This window comes from Rhizopus delemar, genomic scaffold (genome assembly GCF_000149305.1).
Source record: "Rhizopus delemar RA 99-880 supercont3.3 genomic scaffold, whole genome shotgun sequence".
NCBI classification, from domain to species: Eukaryota; Fungi; Mucoromycota; class Mucoromycetes; order Mucorales; family Rhizopodaceae; genus Rhizopus; species Rhizopus delemar.
The window spans coordinates 1,630,336-1,649,663 of record NW_027137829.1 but is presented as its reverse complement, the minus strand read 5'-3'; the positions used below and the strand labels follow the sequence as shown (position 1 = coordinate 1,649,663).

The window sequence follows — 19,328 nt, the reverse complement described above, 5'->3', positions numbered from 1 at the left end:
TGCTCTCCGAAATCTCCTTGGTGTATCTAATTTTGGATCTCATTTCCTTTTTTACTGCAATCTCCCATCAGCGAGTATTCTTTGTATTGACCATGCTCAGAACGTGATGATTAGCATATTTTTGATTGGCGTCAAAGAAAAAAAAAAAAAAAAAAAAAAACAATGACGCGAATTCTTACACTTGTCACAAAGCTTCTTTAATCACATACTTGTTTAGATTAAGTGTGGTTTAATTTACTTTCAACCATATTCAGTAATAAATTAGAGTATTTTTCTAGTAAGTCTATAGTCTCTGGTTGCTTTTCTTGTTGAATCGGTATTTTTTTGGTTATTTTATTAGCCACTTGATTCAACCTTGCTTCGATATCCAACATTGGTTTTTCATTTTCATCTGTCTTTGCTGTACTCATCAAAGTATCCAAGACACTATCCAATAAAATGTTGATACCATCCAGATCTGCCAACGCGTTTTCTAATCTTGGATCCATTTCCTTTTTTACCATCGCTTCCGCTGTCGTCCGTGGCTCTTGATCTTTCTCTTTGAGCTCCTTGAATGCATCCAAAAGTTCTTTGGATGGCTTTTGATTGTTGTCAAACCCGTTTGTTACAGAAGACAAAAACTTGGTTGTGAAGCTTTGTCTTTTGGACCTTTTACGGCTTGGCAAGTTTCGCATGATTTTAGATCGACTGGCAGAGACATGCGGTGGTTCTAATGATGTGATGCTACGAAGAATATCATCTTCATCTACATTACTCTCACTAGAAATATATTCATCATCTTCCTCTGCCGTATCATACGCTGGTGAACTATGACCTTCTTCATCATCCTCTACGCGAGGAATCTGTGTATCGAGATGAGTCGAAACCTCAAATGGTTTGTTCACTTTTTCTTGTTCAGGCGTAAATACAATTTCTTCTTCTTCAACAGCATCTTCATCCTCCTCCTCCTCTTCTTCTTCGTCAGCATCATCATCATCTTCTACATCGGCATGGATCGCTTTATCCTCTATCAAAAAATAATGAGTAATAGGTTTCTCTTTTTCTTTTCTCTCTTTTTTCTACCTTCTTGCGGCACACTACATGGAGGAGGCGAAACCTTTGGATGGGAGGGCAATTCATCGCTTGCATCCCGTGTATTATTTGCGGTGTGAAGACCAAGGGCAGGTTGACTGGATCGCTTGGAAAGCCCCTTTCGTGTCGCAGGTAACGTCTCTTTTTCCACTGAAGGAGGCTTGCCTTGACGGACGCTGACAAAACCCGTCATCAGTTTATTGTGAGTACCCAACGGACGTAGAGGATTACGTTTTTGGCTGGCAGGATAACCCTGTGGCAACCTGTCTGGTCTTGACGTCAGTGTCTTTTGGGTCAATTTTTCATTCTGCATCGAACGCATCACCGACTTCTTTTTCTCACTCTCGTCTTCTTCATGCGCAGGTCGACGTCGATTGGCCTCGATTTTTCGATAAACTTCATCATATCTGTGCTCAGCCGGGGACATGGAGGAAAACGTCTTGCGTGTCGTTTGTGAAAGAGTCGCTGTCGGCCGAATCGCAGCCATGGTCGAGACCCGTCGTATCCTCTGCACCTTTTGCTGCTTTTCTTCGGGTGTCAAGGTACCTCTGGCACACATCTTGGCCACAATCTCTGGGCTGACCTTCCAAACAAAGATCGTGCTGTCTGAACAAGTACTGACGACTCTCAAACCATTTTCTTCTGCATTGGTCCGGATGAATTTGACGGCTGTGATTTGCTCTGCATGAGCACCTACTTTTTCAATACAAGTCGAATTCGTCAAGTCAAATAGACGAAGACATCGATCGGAACCGCTGGTGACTGCATAGGTTCCTGAAAAAGGATCCAAGTCAATGTTGATCAGACTACCGCCTGAGGGTTCATCTGACAGGTCCGGTTTACATACCCGGAAGGGCTTACCAGAGTCGACATGAAACAGATAAAGTTTACGTTCACCCGTCACTGTGGCCACACAACGATCGCTGACATCCAGGGCCATATCGAATACAGTGCTTCGTCCCGAATTGTTTTGATAGGTCGTGTAGGCGTGGTCTGTGCTGTTCTGTGTCCGACGGCGGAAGATGACACCTTTGTCTGCTCCAGAACTGATCAATTGAGTCGCATCCTTTGTAAACTTGACGGCTGTGATAGAAGATGAGTGATCATCCAGGGTTTGAACCAACTGACAGTCAGATTGCATCTTAAAAATGTGCAGCAAACGGTCTCTGCTACCAGTGGCAATCAGTGAGTCTTGGCCTTCTGTTACATCAATGGAAAGTATCTCTGAATCATGAGCTTCTTGATAGCTAAAGAGATCCCAAGTGAACATGTCATGCACACGCAAATTACCATTTCGATCGCCACTGACCATCCATTTTCCATCACGACTCATCTTGAGTGAACGAATACCGAAATCTGGGCATGGATCTTCTACTAACTCTATTGATGGTATTATTTTAACTTTTTTTACTCACACATCTGTTTGCTTACCCAAGTTTCTAACTTGCTTAATAAATTCAGACGCATCTTTATCGACATAAATCATCTTGACCAATTCACGAGAATAGATATTCCGACGTTGAGAACTCACCATGGTGCTACTACTAGGAACCATCAAGTTTTGTGAACAAGTCAAGTGAGTTGATGAAGAGGATGGTTGCAAAGGACGGTCCAGGTTCCATACACGTATGGTACCATCGCCTGAAAAAGTAGCAAATGAATTGAAAGGGATCAAGAAGCCGTCCTTTTCTATATTAGGACAAGGCTAAAGGGCGAATGATTAGCTCATCATTCCTTTATCTTATTTCTTCTTACCTCAATACCCCACACACAATCACTGTGATATATAAAACTTCGATATTTAACAATCTTTTTTAAATTGTGAATATCCCAAATATATAAACTTCGATCTGAATAGACAATAGTGACTCGTTGTGCTGTGTCATCATAGACAATCGCTAAAGAGTCGGGGTATACATTAGTGTTATCATTCGAGCGTACCATATCAGGTGATGTTATTAAGCTAATGTCAACACCCAGTGGATGTGGTTTAGGAAGAATGCCTACATAATTTAACGTTGCAGGCTCAAATAATCTTTTTGAATCATTAAGTTTTTGTATAGTTGGGATGGTTTAAATTTTTTTATATTTTTTACCGTATGATACCTTCAGAACAAGTACAAATCACAAAAGTAGATGAAACAGCAATTGAAAAGGAATGTTTCACCTTCAATTTGTATAAGCAAGATTTACATAAAAAGAGGCCTTTATAAACTCACCTGAAGATCTACCCACTTGTCAAGTACTCTTCCTTCTTTAAAGGTACACAAAATGCCAGAATCTGTAACAAAGTACGTGTAACCCAAATTGTTATTACGCTGATCACAAGCAACATCAACAAAGTTTGCATCCCGTAAGACACCAAGAAGGCCTGATCTTCCATCCAACACTTGAGTTTCTCCATTTAATCCCTAATAGATTAAGGGTGAGTTCCATCAGTGTCAGGTACGTGTATCGATTTCGTTTTATTTTACTTTTTTGGGTACTCTGCCTTTAGAATTCAAATACCAAAATTTGACGTGTCTTAAACCAGCCGTTACAAAAAAGGAACTGTCTTTTGAAAACGAAACTGCATTCACTCGACTAGTTACCTTATTCCCTGCTAACTTGGCCCCTTTTTTCCAATCCCAAACATACAAATATCCGTCGTGCTAAAAACAGAATGATTAAGAAATTACTATTCTCACTATTAAAAAAAAACTTTTTCTTTACTTGAAATCCGACGGACACTAAATATTTCATGTTGGGTGAAAAGGCTAACGAAAGAACACCAAACTTGTGTGATTTAAATTCCCTGAGGATTTTCTTCTCTTTTATATCCCAAATGAATATCCTTGGCTGATGTCCCATCTATATTTTTCTGTTTAATGAATCCATTTAGTTTTTCATCACACTACTTTTCTTTACTTCTCCGACTGCCAAATAGTTTCCGTCTGGTGAAAAGGCTAAGCAACTGATAGGTTTGGCACGAGCCGGTGTTCCCTTCTTCTCTTCAATCATACTATTTGAGTTGTTTTCACTGTTGGCTCCACTACTGCTCACAGGAGCAGCAAGAGGAGGAGCAATTGGATTATTTGAGCTGGTATTGTTTGCTGCTGTATTCGAATTTGTCGCGACGGACAGCGGAGGCGGGTATAAAAATCCAATCTGCTTATTTCGTTTATGATTGTAAAGAACAACGACTGCTCCAGCTGCATAAGCAATCAAATCATGAGCAGCGTCCATTATATTGGATGATGTCGATGTCAGTCCAAGGATTTTATCTAATTTTAACTTTTTGTTGTGAGTTTTTTTTTTTGTTTATTGTGCTTCTTTTTTTTTTGTTGTTGTTGTTGTACCTTTGGCACAGGTTTCACACTTTTAATTTTACGTCTTGTATTATTATTCATTTGAAATGTATTATTTGAAGCGAGTTGATGTGAGAGCAATTGGCTTGTTTGTGGTGGTACATTACCAGAGTTCACAGGGAATATTTCAGGCATGTTAAAGATCTCGGGAATGAAGAAGAAAGAAAGAAAAGAAAAAATGATTAGGTTTAATTTTCGAGTGTCACTTTATCAAACAGTCACCTCCCTTTTACCCCTTAAAAAGTGGATTGTGCTACAATTCAATTAAAGTCAACCAGGTGAATGCACTCTGTTTTTCCATAATAAGCCAAGATCAACTTCGCTAGTTTCCTATTTATGATGAACCTTCTTAAAGTAAAAGAGTTGAATCAAGATGACTTACTCTTGTATTTCTATACCTTTGCTATCTAGCTTTTACTATGGATCATATTAGGCCAAGATATCACTAAAGATGACTCGGTTTTTAGAAACATCCAGGCTGATAGTCAAAACAGCTTGATGGTTTCAATTAAGCTTTTGAGTTATGAAAATGACACTTTATTGCCTTTGACCAACACGGGTGGGGAATTTTACAATTCAGTCATTATTTGAATACCACAGCAAATCTTTCAATGCAAACATCAGCTACCACAAGTTGATGTCATCTTTTTTCAGTAAGACTGGTGAATACTGGTTGGAACTGCTTACATTTAATCAGATATCCAAAGCTTACTCTATGATTGATTTCAAGGTTGTTGTCTGTACTAACTTCATATTGATTTAATCTATAAAGTAGCAAAAGATCTTCAATGAGCCCAGAAAAAAAAAATCAGGTGTTATTAGCAATTAATATAATGAAAACAAAAATCAATTCTAATTTTTAATCAGCACACCAGGACAAGAAAAAAGAAAGTTTTTGTAAACTTATACTTCATCTTCAAAACAATCGCTGGTTAATAAAATGAGTAATGCTCTTAAGGATATGTAGACTCATCAGTGGAATGCTGGCGTATGAGAGAAGGAGAGAAATGAATGGATTAACACTGCCAAATGTATGTAAACCATAAATTTTCTATAACAAAAAAAAGGGGAGGGGAAGGGAATTATGACTTTAGTATTTTTTAAATAAACTTTCTGAGATTTAAACTTTTGTAGACAAGAATAAACAAACAGAACAATGATCAATAAAAGCACAGAGTGCTTGGGGTAACCAAACAATCTATCCCTTTCGCATAAAGTGTACCTGCATACGCCAAGAAGTTTATTAAAGTTTAAATGTAAAGTTCATTCTGACATAAACAAAAATTCAATCACGTCATTCTATCGTCTTCAGGGCAAGCATCCATTTTTGTACCGGTTAAAGTCTATAACCGAAATAGACTAGTACATTTTTTATTGTTGATGATAAAAGCAAAATTAAAAGCGATAACACAGAAAATCATCAAGTTAGTAGCTTGTCTAGTTTCTTGGTATCAACAAAAGCATTAAGTTCAGAATACGTCTTCCACCAAAATTCATATAAAGGTTTATAAGTGTGCTCAAGATCGGATAATTCTTGATCGATTGCGATATCCCAAGGCTTTGTTAAAATAAAATGGAGATTCTTGACTGATTTGATATCCCACATTGATTCATGAGATCGATGAAGTGTCTTTAATGCGTTATAAGTGTAAGATATAGGCTTCCATCTATATTTGAAAACTTCATTCAAAAAGTCTTGATCCGGAAAAGGGTAAATATTAAGATCTTGTAAACTATTTAAGCGCTGTAGCATGGTATCAAACATTTCCTTTTCGGGTGAAAGAACAACCAAGCCGCTGTTGAAGTAATCTGATTTTTCACCGATCAGTGGTGGCTGAATGCTTTGTAATCCTGTATATGCGCAGTTCTCGGGTATCCAGTGAAGGGGATAATGTTTGATCTTTTGTGGGTTACAAGTACATGCATAGGATGCCGCAACCCAATCTCTGGGTAGATCCATCTCTATCAGTTCGTCCATATTTTGTAATGGCAGCATATCAGCATCCAACATGACCAATCGATCGTATTCTACTTCATTCCATACTGCTAACTTTGTCCATGTTTCCTCGAATCTTTTTGATTTATATTCTACCTTTCCAGCTGGTTTAATTGAATCGATCTTCTTTACAAGGCATCCAATGGACTTTAGTATATCAACAATTTCGGACTTAACACTTGAAGTATAGAGAATCAAAAGGGGATATCGGCTATTGTGAATAGTATGCAACGCATATTTCATAGCAATTACACCTTTAATATAGTTGTTTGAGCTAGTAAGCACAATCACCCAGGCTGCTTTGAAAACAGTAACCATGATTCTTAAACTGTAAAAAAAAATAGAAAAGAAAGCAAGATTTCAAAAGAACAGCCTTCTGATATAAATGATGTATCGGAGCACAAATTGTAGGACGGCCGAATGATGGAATTTGGATTTTTTTTTTTTATTAAAACGAAACGGCTTTATTTTTCTATTTGGAAGGTAAAGCAATAATGAGCCAGTAAACTGCTAATTAAATTTCCTTAATTGTCCATAATTCAAATGCTACTGTTGAAACTGCAATACTCTATTTTCACAAATTATTCGCACACCATCAGATAAAAAATTCGTGTATTTAAAAATAAAAATCGATTCAAACTCAAAACAATTTCATGAATTGTACAAAAAAAAAATATTACAATGGCCTACCGTTCAAAAAGTCCTCGATTCAGTGGCTGAATATCTATAAAATCCTCGAAGATCGCTCAAAATAATCCTGTTGTATACGTATTCACTTCTAGGTGACAATGTCTCTTCCTGCAAAAGCTCTTTTAAGCTTACTTTTACATACTGATCAAAACTGTCCAATTGGTTTGAGCTCAGAGGACTAAGAAGATAAGCACAGCCATAGTCACGTTGCTCAATATATTTTCTGATATCAGCATTCTTGTGAATAGGAGCATTCCCTATAACAATGTAATTTATATTCAATTACTCATGCTGATCCAAAATATCCAGGGTACTTGAAATGAAATTGAAATAGTGCCCAGTGACAATCCCACCTTTGGCATTTTCAACCGTCTGAGCACTTCCTGCTGTCTTTCTCTTCTTCGAAGGTGCAGGTGCTCTTGGCCTTTTTAATGTTTATTACACAATAAGAAAGAATAGCATTCAAATAGTTATTGTTTTGGTCCTTGTCTTGGATACATGTGCAAAAGCACAGTAACCCCCATTCTTCTATCATACCACAGAGCATCTCATGTTCATTTAGTTTTATTCATTTTTCAACACACCCATAATTATGCTTAGTCATTAGCTTTGTTTTAATCTATTCCAAAACAAAGGACAGGCACTGCTATTGCCATCATTTAAGAGAATAAGTAACCAAAATAAACTACAAGCAATAGAACCTTTTTAGCAGAAGAAAGATGATTCTTTATTCGTTATTCTTTGTACATGTTTATTATTTCTAGTTTAAGAAGCTACATCTTCATTTATTTGACTTGATGCAGGATAATCCTGACTTTTTACTATATGAGGTTGATGGCTTATAGTTTGTTTAGGTATTCTATATTTTGACAAAGGCAAGAAGAAGACATGGACAATAACGCAATCTTCAACGAAGTATATGAACAAATTACACTTCCGGCAAGACAATTCAAGGAAATTTTAGCTTCCAGAATTATTGATTCATCTTCTTTTGAACTTTTTGTAAGATTACAAATTGACAATGACGTTGTGTAAATTTGTTTTTTCTTTTTTAGATCGAGAACTGGCAGTTGAAGTATAGTCAATCAGAAAACAGTAGAGAAGCCATTTGGATTAATTAAAGCTTTTATTAAAAACACAAGAGGAACAATTTAAAAAAATTTAAAGCAGAATTTGTGAAACCATTTGGTTTTTTGATGCTTCTTGAGCTCTTTGAATTTCTTCAGATGCCAATTCTATATTGCTTGAAAGCCTTTCCATCAATGCTGTAAAGTTGAAGTGTAAACCATCGTCAGTGTAACATGATTGTTGTATACCAAAGACTCTATAAGCTATGAGTTAGTTTAGTCGAAGAAAATAAAAATGTGAAGCTAGCTACTCTGCGTGTTCAAATGTTGAGAAATAAGGTGATGAGCTTGAGCAGCTGCTTGTTTCAAATGGCCCAGGACAGACACCTGTATATGCTTGTATAAGCAAAAATTAGTTTGTTGTTCAACCAAAACTTACTTAATAGTAGCTCTCCATCATTAAAGTATTTTAACCAATATTCATCACCTTCGTGCTATTTAAATACTCTGTGAGTAGATTTATTACAATGCAATAAAAGTAACGTACAACATAACCATCCAGAATTGACGGTTTATGCGGTGCTTCTATTGGACAAAAGGCATATTAAATATAGTTTCATGCTGTATACCTTGCCACTCCTACTTACCATCTAAAGCATTTACAATTCGAAGTATTTTAATGTCTTGTTTTGCAACATATTTAGCGTAATTGTAATCTCCTATTCTCGATTTGGCTATATAGATAGTGTGAGATCGCTAAAGCAATGATCTTAATACAAAACAGCAAAGACTAACCCATCAGATAAGCCTTGAAATTGCCGCTATTCAACTGTGGGAAGTCTAATTTAAGATGAATAACAACTAGAGAGCCAACTCCAGCACCAAAGGAATGACTACAGTTGTACGATCAGTCATTTTCATCTCCCATTCTCTTGCATCAGCTATACATTTAAATACATACCCAATAACCGCGGTTTTGTAGTCAGGAAAAAGCGTCAATTGATCTTTAAGTGTATTTCTTAAAATAGATCGAATGTCCATGGCAGCTTCTAAGCAACCTACATAAGCAAAGAAAAAGTTCGGGTAAATGAAAGGAAAAGATTGATGTTTTTCAACTTTTACCTTCCTGAACACGAATGTCTGGGATGAATGGATGATCAACTAATTGCATCTTACTCCACTAATAAATTAGGAAATCAGTTTTTTGTTCATGTATTATTCATGGGATAAAAGAAAATGCTCATCTTACAAGAGATTTATTGCTATTACTGTTGGCACCTCTTATTAGAATAAAAATCGTTTGCAACCTGTTGAAAAAAAAAAATATTGAGCAAAAATATGCTGTAAATAGCTTTCTTACATACGATTCAGATCTCACAACTTGACCAGTAACATCATTAGGATGGGTTCTGAACGAACGAACCACGATTGCATCAGGTAATATTTCAGCACATATAGGACAATCCCAAGCATCAAGGCTTTCTCTACAATTTGTTGTTTTGCAAAGGGCTGATACAAACTGGAGCTCTTTTGCAAGATCAGAATTTTGATCATAGTAAGTCACATCCCTTGCTTTAGGAAGTAAATCACTCTCATTGGAAGACATAAATAAATTATCTTTGATAAGATCCAAATACATGCTTATAGGTTGTGCAGGGTCAAAAACTTTAGAAACAATTTCATTATTGGAGTAAATAACAGGCCATCGAGGGTCAGGGTTGTATTGCGTAGTACGTTTACATTGGGTAACGTGGATCACTGAAGAAACAAAGAGTACATAAGCAAGCAGGTTTATCATCATATCTTATTAATTGAAAAAAATTTAGGGAGGAGAGCAAAAGAAAAAAAAAGAGTAGATCACGATTGGATTCTTATGGAAGACGCTTTTGAAATATGGTACCTTTTTTGCGCACGATTCTTATGGAATGTTTTTTTTTTTTTTTTTTTTTTTTTTTTTTTTTTTTTTTTTTTTTTTTTTTTTTTTAAAAAAAAAAAAAAAAAATTTTTGGGGGGGGGGAAAGGGCAAAAAAAAATGGGCCCCCCCCCCCCCCCCGTGGGGGGAAAAAAATTGGCGGGGGGGATATTTTTGGGGGCGGAAAGGGTTTTTTTTTTTTTTTTTTTTAAAAAAACCCAATCCCTACTAACAAAGTGCTAGAATTGACTACATTACTAAATCAGCTTGTGATAGTAACCTTTATTAAAAATTAACTATGTGTTAATAGAAGATTCTTTTATAGAGTGTGCAGAATATCTAAAGCAAAATTGAGAGAAACCCTGTGATTAAAGCATGCTGTATGCATAATATGTTTAACATGATATGGGTGCTAAAGTGAACAATTTTATAAGTATGCTATGAATATTTGAAAATAATAAAGGTTCTTTGTTTCTTTGTAATTTATAAATACACTTTCAAACGGCTGTATCCTATTTCCTGGTTTTGATTACTTTATACCCAATGAATTCTTTTTACAAAGAAAACAATGCATCTAAGCAATCGTTTGCTTATGTTACTAAATATGTCAATTCCAATAACTAATAAAGTATATAGGATAAACTACAATAATTTTTGCTTAAATGAATCTAATTCAGCACATGCCTGAAGAAAAATTACTTTATGTAGGGAAACCTGCTTTTGATATAAAAAGACAAAGTATTTCTACTGTAACTTGCTTTCCTTCCCTTTCACTTTTTTGCATCCTAATTCTCATGTATGATTGAGGTTGCTTTAATATATAAAGTATTTTGCTGCATCTATGGGCGCTTGAAACAAGATAAGCAGAAATTGCTGGCTCGCTAACTTATCAATCTGTATGTAGAAGTTAAAATTATATCATTAATAGGCATCTAAGCAGCGCATTAGGTTTCATGACTACTTAGACATATGTAAATTATACAACTCAATGTCAAGGATTGTTAACCTAAGCCTTATCGAAGCCAAAAAGTTTTATGAAAGCTTTTGCTGATTTGCTGGTTTTATTTAAATGCTTCTTTGTTATTGGTAAATCCGAAGTTGTTGGTATGCTTGCAAACAAATGTGCATTATATGGTCTCACACTCTTTGATTCTAACAGTAGCAATTATCATCTAAAAGAAACTTACCTCAATTTAAATCCCCTCAAAGACAAACTGTGCATAATGTAGGTTCGATTCATCTGCTTAGAGTTCAGGTATTCTAATAAAGTCGTATTTTTTTTATTGCATTTTATGATTATCACAGCTTCTCGAATTTAGCTTGTGCAAAGATTCGATCGATTCTTAGCTCTTTTTGACGATTGGTCGTCTCGCGATAGACATATTGGCATTCGATTGTGCTGAAGCCTACAGCTTCAAACCGTGATTTCAAATCTTCGGTTGAGAAAAAATAGCTCATCGTACCATCCTGACGAACATAAAAATTATCGTCCAAACGTTTATCTGATGCTTTGCTAAATTTAATTTGAGCTTCATCATAGATTCCATAATCACGGAACAAAACTCTTCCTCCTGGCTTCAGAACGCTGTAGATGTTTTTGAGAGCGAATTCCATCTTTTCTGGAGGAATAGCAGAGAATACAAATAAAGCAGAAACCTAATTCAGATCAGTCAAACAAAGCAAATGGAATCAAATATTTAAAGCACTTACCAAGTCTAAGCTGTTTGGCGTAATACTATCGGTCAATAAATCATTTGTTAGATCGCATACAAATGCCTTGCATCGAGACTCATCATATTGTTCGTTCGATTGAACCATTTCTACTGCTCTTTTAGAAAAATCACAGGCAAATATGAATAAAGAAGGATTCTCTGCTAATGCTGGGAATACAAAGTTTCCTACACCACAACCAATTTCCAAGAGGAATTTTTGTTTGTCTGATGAATTAGTTGCTAATTCTTCAAATTCACGATCAGTCCAATGACGATCTATAAATCAACTATAAGTTTTCAACAAATAAAGTCTCTTTATATTTTGACTTGCCTTTAAAGAATTTAGTGGTGTTTCGTTTATAAAATAAATCCCAATTCTTTGCTGCCTCTTTTTTGTACTTATTCACCCAAAAGGGGGGGACTTCAATCTTGTCGCTATCAATAACTTCTTGTGCTCTTTTTATTAAATTGTCAAGTCTTTCTTTATCCATTGATATTCTTTCTGCATCTCTTTTTGTTGGTGCAGTACGGTTGTTTTCTTCAGACATTATTACTTAGCAAGAAAAAAAAAGTATGTTTTGTCTTTCAGGACAATGGAAAAAAGAAGAGGCTTGGTTAGTGACTGCAGTATAATTACATCTGAAATGTTATTATTTTGTAAACTGTCTTTTTTTATGAAAACGAAACCAATTGTATTCAATTGTCAGTATGATATAAAGAAACATTAAAATTGTTAACTAATCAGTATACGATTATTGGTATTCCAAGTTGTTATATAATGGTTTAAATAATAAAGGAAAAGGTAAAAACAAAGATCAAGAAACAGTTTGGGTACTTTTTGAGACTGATCTTTATTTCAGTTTAAGTTAAAGTAAAAATTATTCTAATTGAAGGCAGGTATTTATATCTTATTGAGTGAGTGGCTTGATATCTTCTATTGTTATCGTTCTTCTAATATTCAGGTACTTTAGCAAGTGTTATCTATAATTATGATTATGAAAACTTTTCATTTGTTCTTTTGTATGTCTGTCATAGATTATCTTTTATTCTGGGAATTCCTCACTGAATTGAATAACGTTATTTTACGCGTTATTTCAATTATGTGAAAGATTAGCAATATTCCTGACATTGGATTGGATTTGGTTATTTTAGTTGATACGTCTTCTTATCAAAGAACTCTCATGAATACAATACATATTCTAAAAGAACATGTTTAATTGGAATTGATTGTATGATCTTATTTAAATAAACTTGTATTTTATTTTATTTTAATTATGATCTTGTATTAAGACTTATATTTATTAATGTCAACTACAATCAGTTACTGTTCTACAACAGGGTCAACTAAATATTAATAAATAAATTCATTCCGTTCAAATTTTCGTTTTTCCAAATTTTCAAATTGCGCATCTCATACTTCCTTCAATACTTATCCAATAGGGCTTAAACTCTTTCGGATTTCTCAAGACATGTAGAAGATTTACTATGTGGGAACAGAGGCAGTTTGTTCCATTGTAACAGGATGTGCGCTACAAAAACCAAGAAAAATGGATTCCTTGCAGCAGTTTTTTGACCTACTGTAAGTTTATAAAAAAAAATAATAGCAACCAAGTCTAATGTCGGTTTCTTTTTTTTTTCTTACATTAGGAATTCCTAATGGGACACATTCGGATGACGAACATGAACCTCATGAGCAAAGTTGTTCTTTCCAATACGATAAAACTATAAGAATATCAAACTTATATTGTTGTTTATTGCTGAAAAGTTATTTTTGATAAAGAAAATTGCCATTGCTAACATCTCTAATGACTAATGGCTAATGGCAAATTACACCCATGTGCAAACATAAAGTAAGTAATGAACGAGAATAAGCTTAAAAACATATATTCTTTTACAATATTTGGCATAAAAAATAATAAAGCAATATATTTATTTGATAAACAAAAAAGTTTTGTATGTATTTGTTAATTATAACTGCCTTGTAACAAAATGTTAGCAGAGCTTCTTTATTTTATTATTATTTTATAATGTAAAGACATTTACATTTCTATAAAGTATATTTGTTGTTAAATTATTGTTTTCATTTGAATAATGAACTTTCTATTGCTAGACTCTTTTTTTTTTTTTTTTTACTTTGTCTTTTTTTACTTAACTTTTTTTTACTTTGTCTTTTTTTTTACTTTGTCTTTTTTTTTTCCCAAACACGACTATTTTGTTACGTTCTGTAATACGTTTGTAATGACCTAAGCTAAAAACCACAGACTACCTTCCTAATATGTATTCTTCTGAGCAAAATAATCCGAAAGTACTTTTGATTTCCGCATTTTGCCTCAAAAATAAAAAAAAGAAGATATCGGTCTTTCAACGATAGAGGGGAACAGGCTTTCCAAAAAAAAATATCATCTGTAAAAAAAACAGACACTTTTTTAAAACATGAATAACTCTATGAATACTTACCCTACAAAAAAAACAGAAATACTGTTCAATTTCTGCATTTTTTTCGCACCTAAATCTTTTTTCAAAATTAAAAAAGGTGCAATACAGCAAGATATAATGTTTTCTCATAAAAAATTATAAAACCTACGAATCTATGATTGTTAGGTGTGTTAAAATTCTACGTCAAAGCTACTACATTAGTGTCAAAAAGGAATCAAAGGCGACTCCCGATAAAAAGACGTCTTCGACAAAAGTGAGACAATTGGTACTTAGGTGTTATAATATTACTGATTACGATATGTATTGTTGTTGCTCTACTGCTGCACGTAGTGATTGATTTGAATATAGCAATAATTCCACCAATTCCTTCTGAGTATATTATTGTAGTATATTCGTCAAAAATAATCTCTTCCTTCAGATTAAGTCAGCAAACTTCTTCACGAGTAGTAATAGAATAAAAGTAGTAATTAGGGATTGTTCAGTTAAAATATATAATAAAGATTATATATAAATTTAATGAACGTGAACACAAAGGATCGAGACAATAAGTATTTGCTTGTTACAATAATCCAAGAATGGAATTAAGGTTTAAGTTTATATAAAATAAAGTTAAGGATAAAAACGCCCCCTTCTCATCAATCTTCCATTCAGCACAACTTATAAGCACACCTCTGCACTCAGCAACGTGATGACGTCGGCAACATCTATCCCAAGGCGCACTCCACCTACTATACCAATTCACATGCCCCCCTTCCAGCCTTGAGTAGGGTTGAAGACGACATACCATCATTAGATCGTTCTTCGTTCTTCATAAAACCTTCGGTACTGTTCATACGCACCACTAACCGCCACATCAGGTTTCAATCTTACATGATCCTTCCAGGGTTTCAATTCATCACCATTGACTGCACCCATCACTTTCTTCCCTCCAGCACCATCCAACCAGTAAGTTCCATGAACATTGACACGCACCACCATAAACGGGCCAATCCAACAATATGAAAACTTGTTGTCTTTCATCTTGTCTCTATACAACACTTTATCCCCAAGCTCGTATCTTCGAAAGAATACCTTCTCATCGTATTTCTTTTTCCTCCTTTGTTGCATCAAACCACTTCTCTCTTTAGCCTCGGCACGGAATTCATTCATCAACCCAGTAATCACACGGATGCGACTTTCTACCTCTAGCACCACTTCACCTTGCACATAATCCTGCCTTGGAGCCGGCCAATTACTTGGAGTCCTCATCTCATATCCAAAAAGGAGCATCGAAGGAGTAAACTTGGTCGTCTCATTGGGCATTGTCCTCACTGCGAGTATCGTTTCGTCTAGGTACTCATCCCAATCCCGATTATCTTCACTAGTAGCTATAATCTTTGACAATGCTTGCACCACCGTTTGATTCATCCTCTCACACAAACCATTCGTCTGCGGTCGATACGCCGTTGTTGTCAAATGTCTACAGCCCATACGCTTCAAGAAAAACGCTACATGATCAGATAAAAAATTCGAACCTCTATCTGTCAAAATGTAACTAGGTACACCAAAATCTTTCACCACACAATGGAACAAAAACCAAGACACCGTTTCAGCAGTTATATCTGGCACAGCAGCTACCACAGGCCATCTAGTCAAATAGTCCACCGCCACCAAGAGGTTCTTGTTACCCTTCTTCGATTCCACCACAGGTCCTATAGCATCACAACCGACCATAAAAAATGGAGCACTTGGGGTAGGGATTGGGCTGGCTTGAACAGTCTTGATACGTTGACGTTTAGCTCTTTTCTGGCATGCTTCACATCCAGCAACAAATTCTTTCACAAAGTCATACAATCCAGGAGCATCGTATTGGATTCTTAATCTTCTCCAGGTATTCAGCACACCAAAATGTCCTTCGTTGTGCAATTGTTTCACCACTTCGAATATATTACCAGTGTTCAAAATCTCCACTCCAGGATTTCCCATCAGTTTGTTTCTTGTATAATATACCATCGATCGCGACATATTTGCTTGATTGGTCTCTTATACGCCGTTTCGCCTTCGGGTTTAGGTCATGACCATCACCTTCAGGGTACTTACGTGAGACAAGGTAATTGTTGATTGCAATATATAACGATAGTTCCATAGTAGTAATTCTTCTTGATATTGTAGATACACGCGATAATAATACAAATAATAATAATAATAAATTTTTTTTTTTTGTTGTTGTTACATGCCGACCTCCCACCCTCTGATAATTAAATTCTAATATATTTTTTTTTGTCTCACTATCGTCATACTCTCTTTTTTTTTGTTTTTTTGTTTTATTCTTTTACCACTTTTTTTTTTTTTTTTTTATTCTTTTTTGTCACTACCCACCCAACCTCCTGTGATCTTTTTTTTTTTTTTTGATTAAAATCATACTAAACGCGATAAAGCGTCCGCAGGATTCTCTTCACCTCTTCTATACCTGGTATCAAAATCATATTCCATCATGGCAGCAGCCCATCTTGCTAGTTTTGGAGCAGGTTTCGGATTATTGAATATAAATTGCAGAGCAGAATGGTCCGTATACAATATGAAACGTCTCCCAGCCAAATAATGTCGGAAATGTTGTACTGCCCATATGACACCTAGTGCTTCTAAATGGGTCGGTGGGTATCTCACCTCTGGACCTCGTACAGTTCTTGACGCATAACCGATTACTTTTTCATTTTCACCAGTGCCATCAGGCGATTGCGATAAAATAGCGCCCAAACCTTTACTACTAGCATCTGTAGTCAAAATTTGTACTTGATCACGATCGGGGTAATCCAATAAAGGCGGTGTTACTAAACTATTCTTTAGCGAATCGAATGCAGCTTCACATTCCTGGTTCCAATCAAATACAGCACCTTTCTTGATCAACGATGTCAACGGATGAGCCGTGTCAGCAAATTCGACTATGAACCTTCTATAGTACCCAACCAGACCCAAAAACGAACGGACTTCATCACTTGTAGTAGGGGTAGGCATATCCATAATTTTTTTGACGTTCTTCTCCGTTGGTAACAATCCATCTTTAGTAATTTGATGACCCAAGTACTCCACACCTGACACACCAAAACGACATTTAGCACCCTTCAACTTCAGGCCAGCAGCTTCACACTTGTCAAATACTCTTTGCAGATCATGCACATGTTGTTCCACCGTCTCAGAAAAAATGATAATATCATCAATGAAGACATACACACAATCACCGATCAACTCACCCAAAATGTTCACCATCATACGTTGATACGTACTAGGAGCTGTTGTGAGACCAAAAGGTAAGACCTTCCACTTGAAAGTACCAAATTTGGTGACAAATCCAGTCTTGTCCACAGAGTCTTTAGCCATCGCTACTTGCCAAATACCCACTAGCAGCATCCAACGTACTGAATACTTTGGCACCACCCACCGCATCGAGCAATTCATCAATAAAAGGCAATGGATAAGCATCCTTGACAGTGATAGCATTAACCTTTCGATAGTCTATACACAACCTTTTACTCCCATCCTTCTTTTGTACAAACAGAATAGGTGAAGCATACAGACCATCGGATTTCTCGATTAATCCTTGATCCAGTAGCTTTTCCAACTCTTCTTTCAAAACCTTTTCCTCTTCCCATGTCAGTCGATATGGCTTGCAACGGATTGGTTCATCAGTCTTCAAGCGGATTTGGTGTTCTACACCAACAACACGACCCAACCCAGACACCTCAACGAAGCAGCTTTTGTTCCTCATGACTATCTGTTCTACTTCCTTCGGTGTATCAGTCATGTCACATATTTCCCATTTCTCACCCTCATCATCAGACCCAGAGAGTGAACTTTCACCATCGTAGCAGTTGCTGACAGCCATAGGTTCTGGTGCACTGTGTACCCCTTCTGCCAGACTCAAAGTGTACACAGGTCTAGAGACCCACCTGTCTCGTTGACCCTCCACCGCATCACCAGTCTCACGTTGGGTAGTCAAGACCACCTGTCCTGCCTCCCTCACCACTGCACCTTTGTAGTCTACCCTCCTACCATAGGGCACCGTCACCGTACCACTTTCAGGATCAGGTATGATACCATAATTTTTCAACCATGTCATACCCAGGATAAGCAGCTCATCCTTTCTTCCTTTTTGTATGGCAAAATGTTCTGTCCGCAACTTACCACCTATACGAACCGGAACATTGGGCACTACCCCACCAGGCTTACTGTTAGTACCATCTAACAATTGTATGGACACCGTATCATCATTGGTCTTCAAATCCAACTTCTTTACCAAGGCTTCACTCATCACAGAGATTGCTGCACCAGTGTCGACTATTGCCGAAAGTTCCTTGTCATGTATGATCACCTTAACAGTGAGCGGTTCGCTTTTACTCATCTCTCTGTAATCATAGGAATATTCAAATTCGGTGTCAGCATCGTCACCACTATCACCATCGAATTCGCTTTCTTCCACACTAGAACCGGTATTGGCAATACAAGAGGAGGCTTCATCACCAAAAGAACAATATGATGCTTGAGCATCATCGTCATCACCATCTTCATCAAACATGTCATCTTCACCTTCATCGTCACTATAATCATAGGAGTCTAGCGTTAGTACATCTGGGGCAGGCCTTGCCATGTTGACCTGTCGCACGTTCGCCTTCCGACCATGCATTCCCCTTATCCCATCAACAAGATCTTTAGCTATAACCTTGTTCATCGCTAGCAATTGGGCACAACTGACATCAGCATTCTTGCCTTTTAAAATTTCCCAAATGTCAACGCTGGGTACATCCACTTCTAATCTTCTAGCGGGTGTTCTTTTCTTTTTAGCTTTTATATTTTTTGGAGTAGGCGGATCAACAACTATTGGTTCAGCCATTGAGTTATGCAGTTGCTGCGGTGCAGGAATTGACGCATTTTGTCGTAGTTGCTGCATATATTGTTGGTTTGGTTGTTGTTGCCTTTGTTGCATTAATATTTGTTGGTAGTCCTGTACTGGCTGTTGTATTGGTACAGGTTGCTGTTCTTTCCTTTGTCGCTTTTGGGTAGCTGTCTGCTTACCCTTATCAGAGGACAACTCAGAACGAGTTCTTACCGCGCCTCTATTGT

At 36.4% G+C, this 19,328-nt stretch overlaps 7 protein-coding genes across 7 annotated transcripts; 1 reads left to right on the top strand and 6 right to left on the bottom strand.

Annotated features, from left to right (window-relative positions):
• Positions 1 to 387: 387 nt before the first annotated feature.
• RO3G_04817 (uncharacterized protein) lies at positions 388 to 4,553 on the bottom strand (the record flags this gene model as incomplete). The annotated part of the gene is made up of 11 exons (XM_067659407.1): positions 388 to 426; positions 501 to 1,006; positions 1,063 to 2,451; positions 2,503 to 2,776; positions 2,827 to 3,106; positions 3,168 to 3,238; positions 3,291 to 3,482; positions 3,663 to 3,722; positions 3,784 to 3,921; positions 3,979 to 4,334; positions 4,442 to 4,553. 11 exons carry the CDS (start codon positions 4,551 to 4,553, stop codon positions 388 to 390), a joined length of 3,417 nt encoding a protein of 1,138 aa, XP_067515508.1.
• A 204-nt stretch (positions 4,554 to 4,757) lies between these two features.
• Positions 4,758 to 5,009, top strand: RO3G_04816 (uncharacterized protein; the record flags this gene model as incomplete). The annotated part of the gene is made up of 2 exons (XM_067659406.1): positions 4,758 to 4,772; positions 4,830 to 5,009. 2 exons carry the CDS (start codon positions 4,758 to 4,760, stop codon positions 5,007 to 5,009), a joined length of 195 nt encoding a protein of 64 aa, XP_067515507.1.
• Positions 5,010 to 5,838: 829 nt separating this feature from the next.
• RO3G_04815 (uncharacterized protein) lies at positions 5,839 to 6,732 on the bottom strand (the record flags this gene model as incomplete). The annotated part of the gene is made up of 1 exon (XM_067659405.1): positions 5,839 to 6,732. One exon carries the CDS (start codon positions 6,730 to 6,732, stop codon positions 5,839 to 5,841), a length of 894 nt encoding a protein of 297 aa, XP_067515506.1.
• Positions 6,733 to 8,265: 1,533 nt separating this feature from the next.
• On the bottom strand, positions 8,266 to 9,777 carry RO3G_04814 (uncharacterized protein; the record flags this gene model as incomplete). The annotated part of the gene is made up of 7 exons (XM_067659404.1): positions 8,266 to 8,435; positions 8,611 to 8,665; positions 8,835 to 8,905; positions 8,967 to 8,992; positions 9,133 to 9,229; positions 9,294 to 9,351; positions 9,532 to 9,777. The coding sequence occupies 7 exons, from the start codon at positions 9,775 to 9,777 to the stop codon at positions 8,266 to 8,268; spliced, it is 723 nt and encodes a 240-aa protein (XP_067515505.1).
• Positions 9,778 to 11,382: 1,605 nt separating this feature from the next.
• On the bottom strand, positions 11,383 to 11,901 carry RO3G_04813 (uncharacterized protein; the record flags this gene model as incomplete). Its single annotated transcript, XM_067659403.1, has 2 exons — positions 11,383 to 11,739; positions 11,794 to 11,901. The coding sequence occupies 2 exons, from the start codon at positions 11,899 to 11,901 to the stop codon at positions 11,383 to 11,385; spliced, it is 465 nt and encodes a 154-aa protein (XP_067515504.1).
• A 3,119-nt stretch (positions 11,902 to 15,020) lies between these two features.
• RO3G_04812 (uncharacterized protein) lies at positions 15,021 to 16,235 on the bottom strand (the record flags this gene model as incomplete). Its single annotated transcript, XM_067659402.1, has 1 exon — positions 15,021 to 16,235. One exon carries the CDS (start codon positions 16,233 to 16,235, stop codon positions 15,021 to 15,023), a length of 1,215 nt encoding a protein of 404 aa, XP_067515503.1.
• Positions 16,236 to 16,628: 393 nt separating this feature from the next.
• On the bottom strand, positions 16,629 to 18,855 carry RO3G_04811 (uncharacterized protein; the record flags this gene model as incomplete). Its single annotated transcript, XM_067659401.1, has 3 exons — positions 16,629 to 17,608; positions 17,742 to 18,395; positions 18,438 to 18,855. 3 exons carry the CDS (start codon positions 18,853 to 18,855, stop codon positions 16,629 to 16,631), a joined length of 2,052 nt encoding a protein of 683 aa, XP_067515502.1.
• Between the last annotated feature and the right edge of the window lie 473 nt (positions 18,856 to 19,328).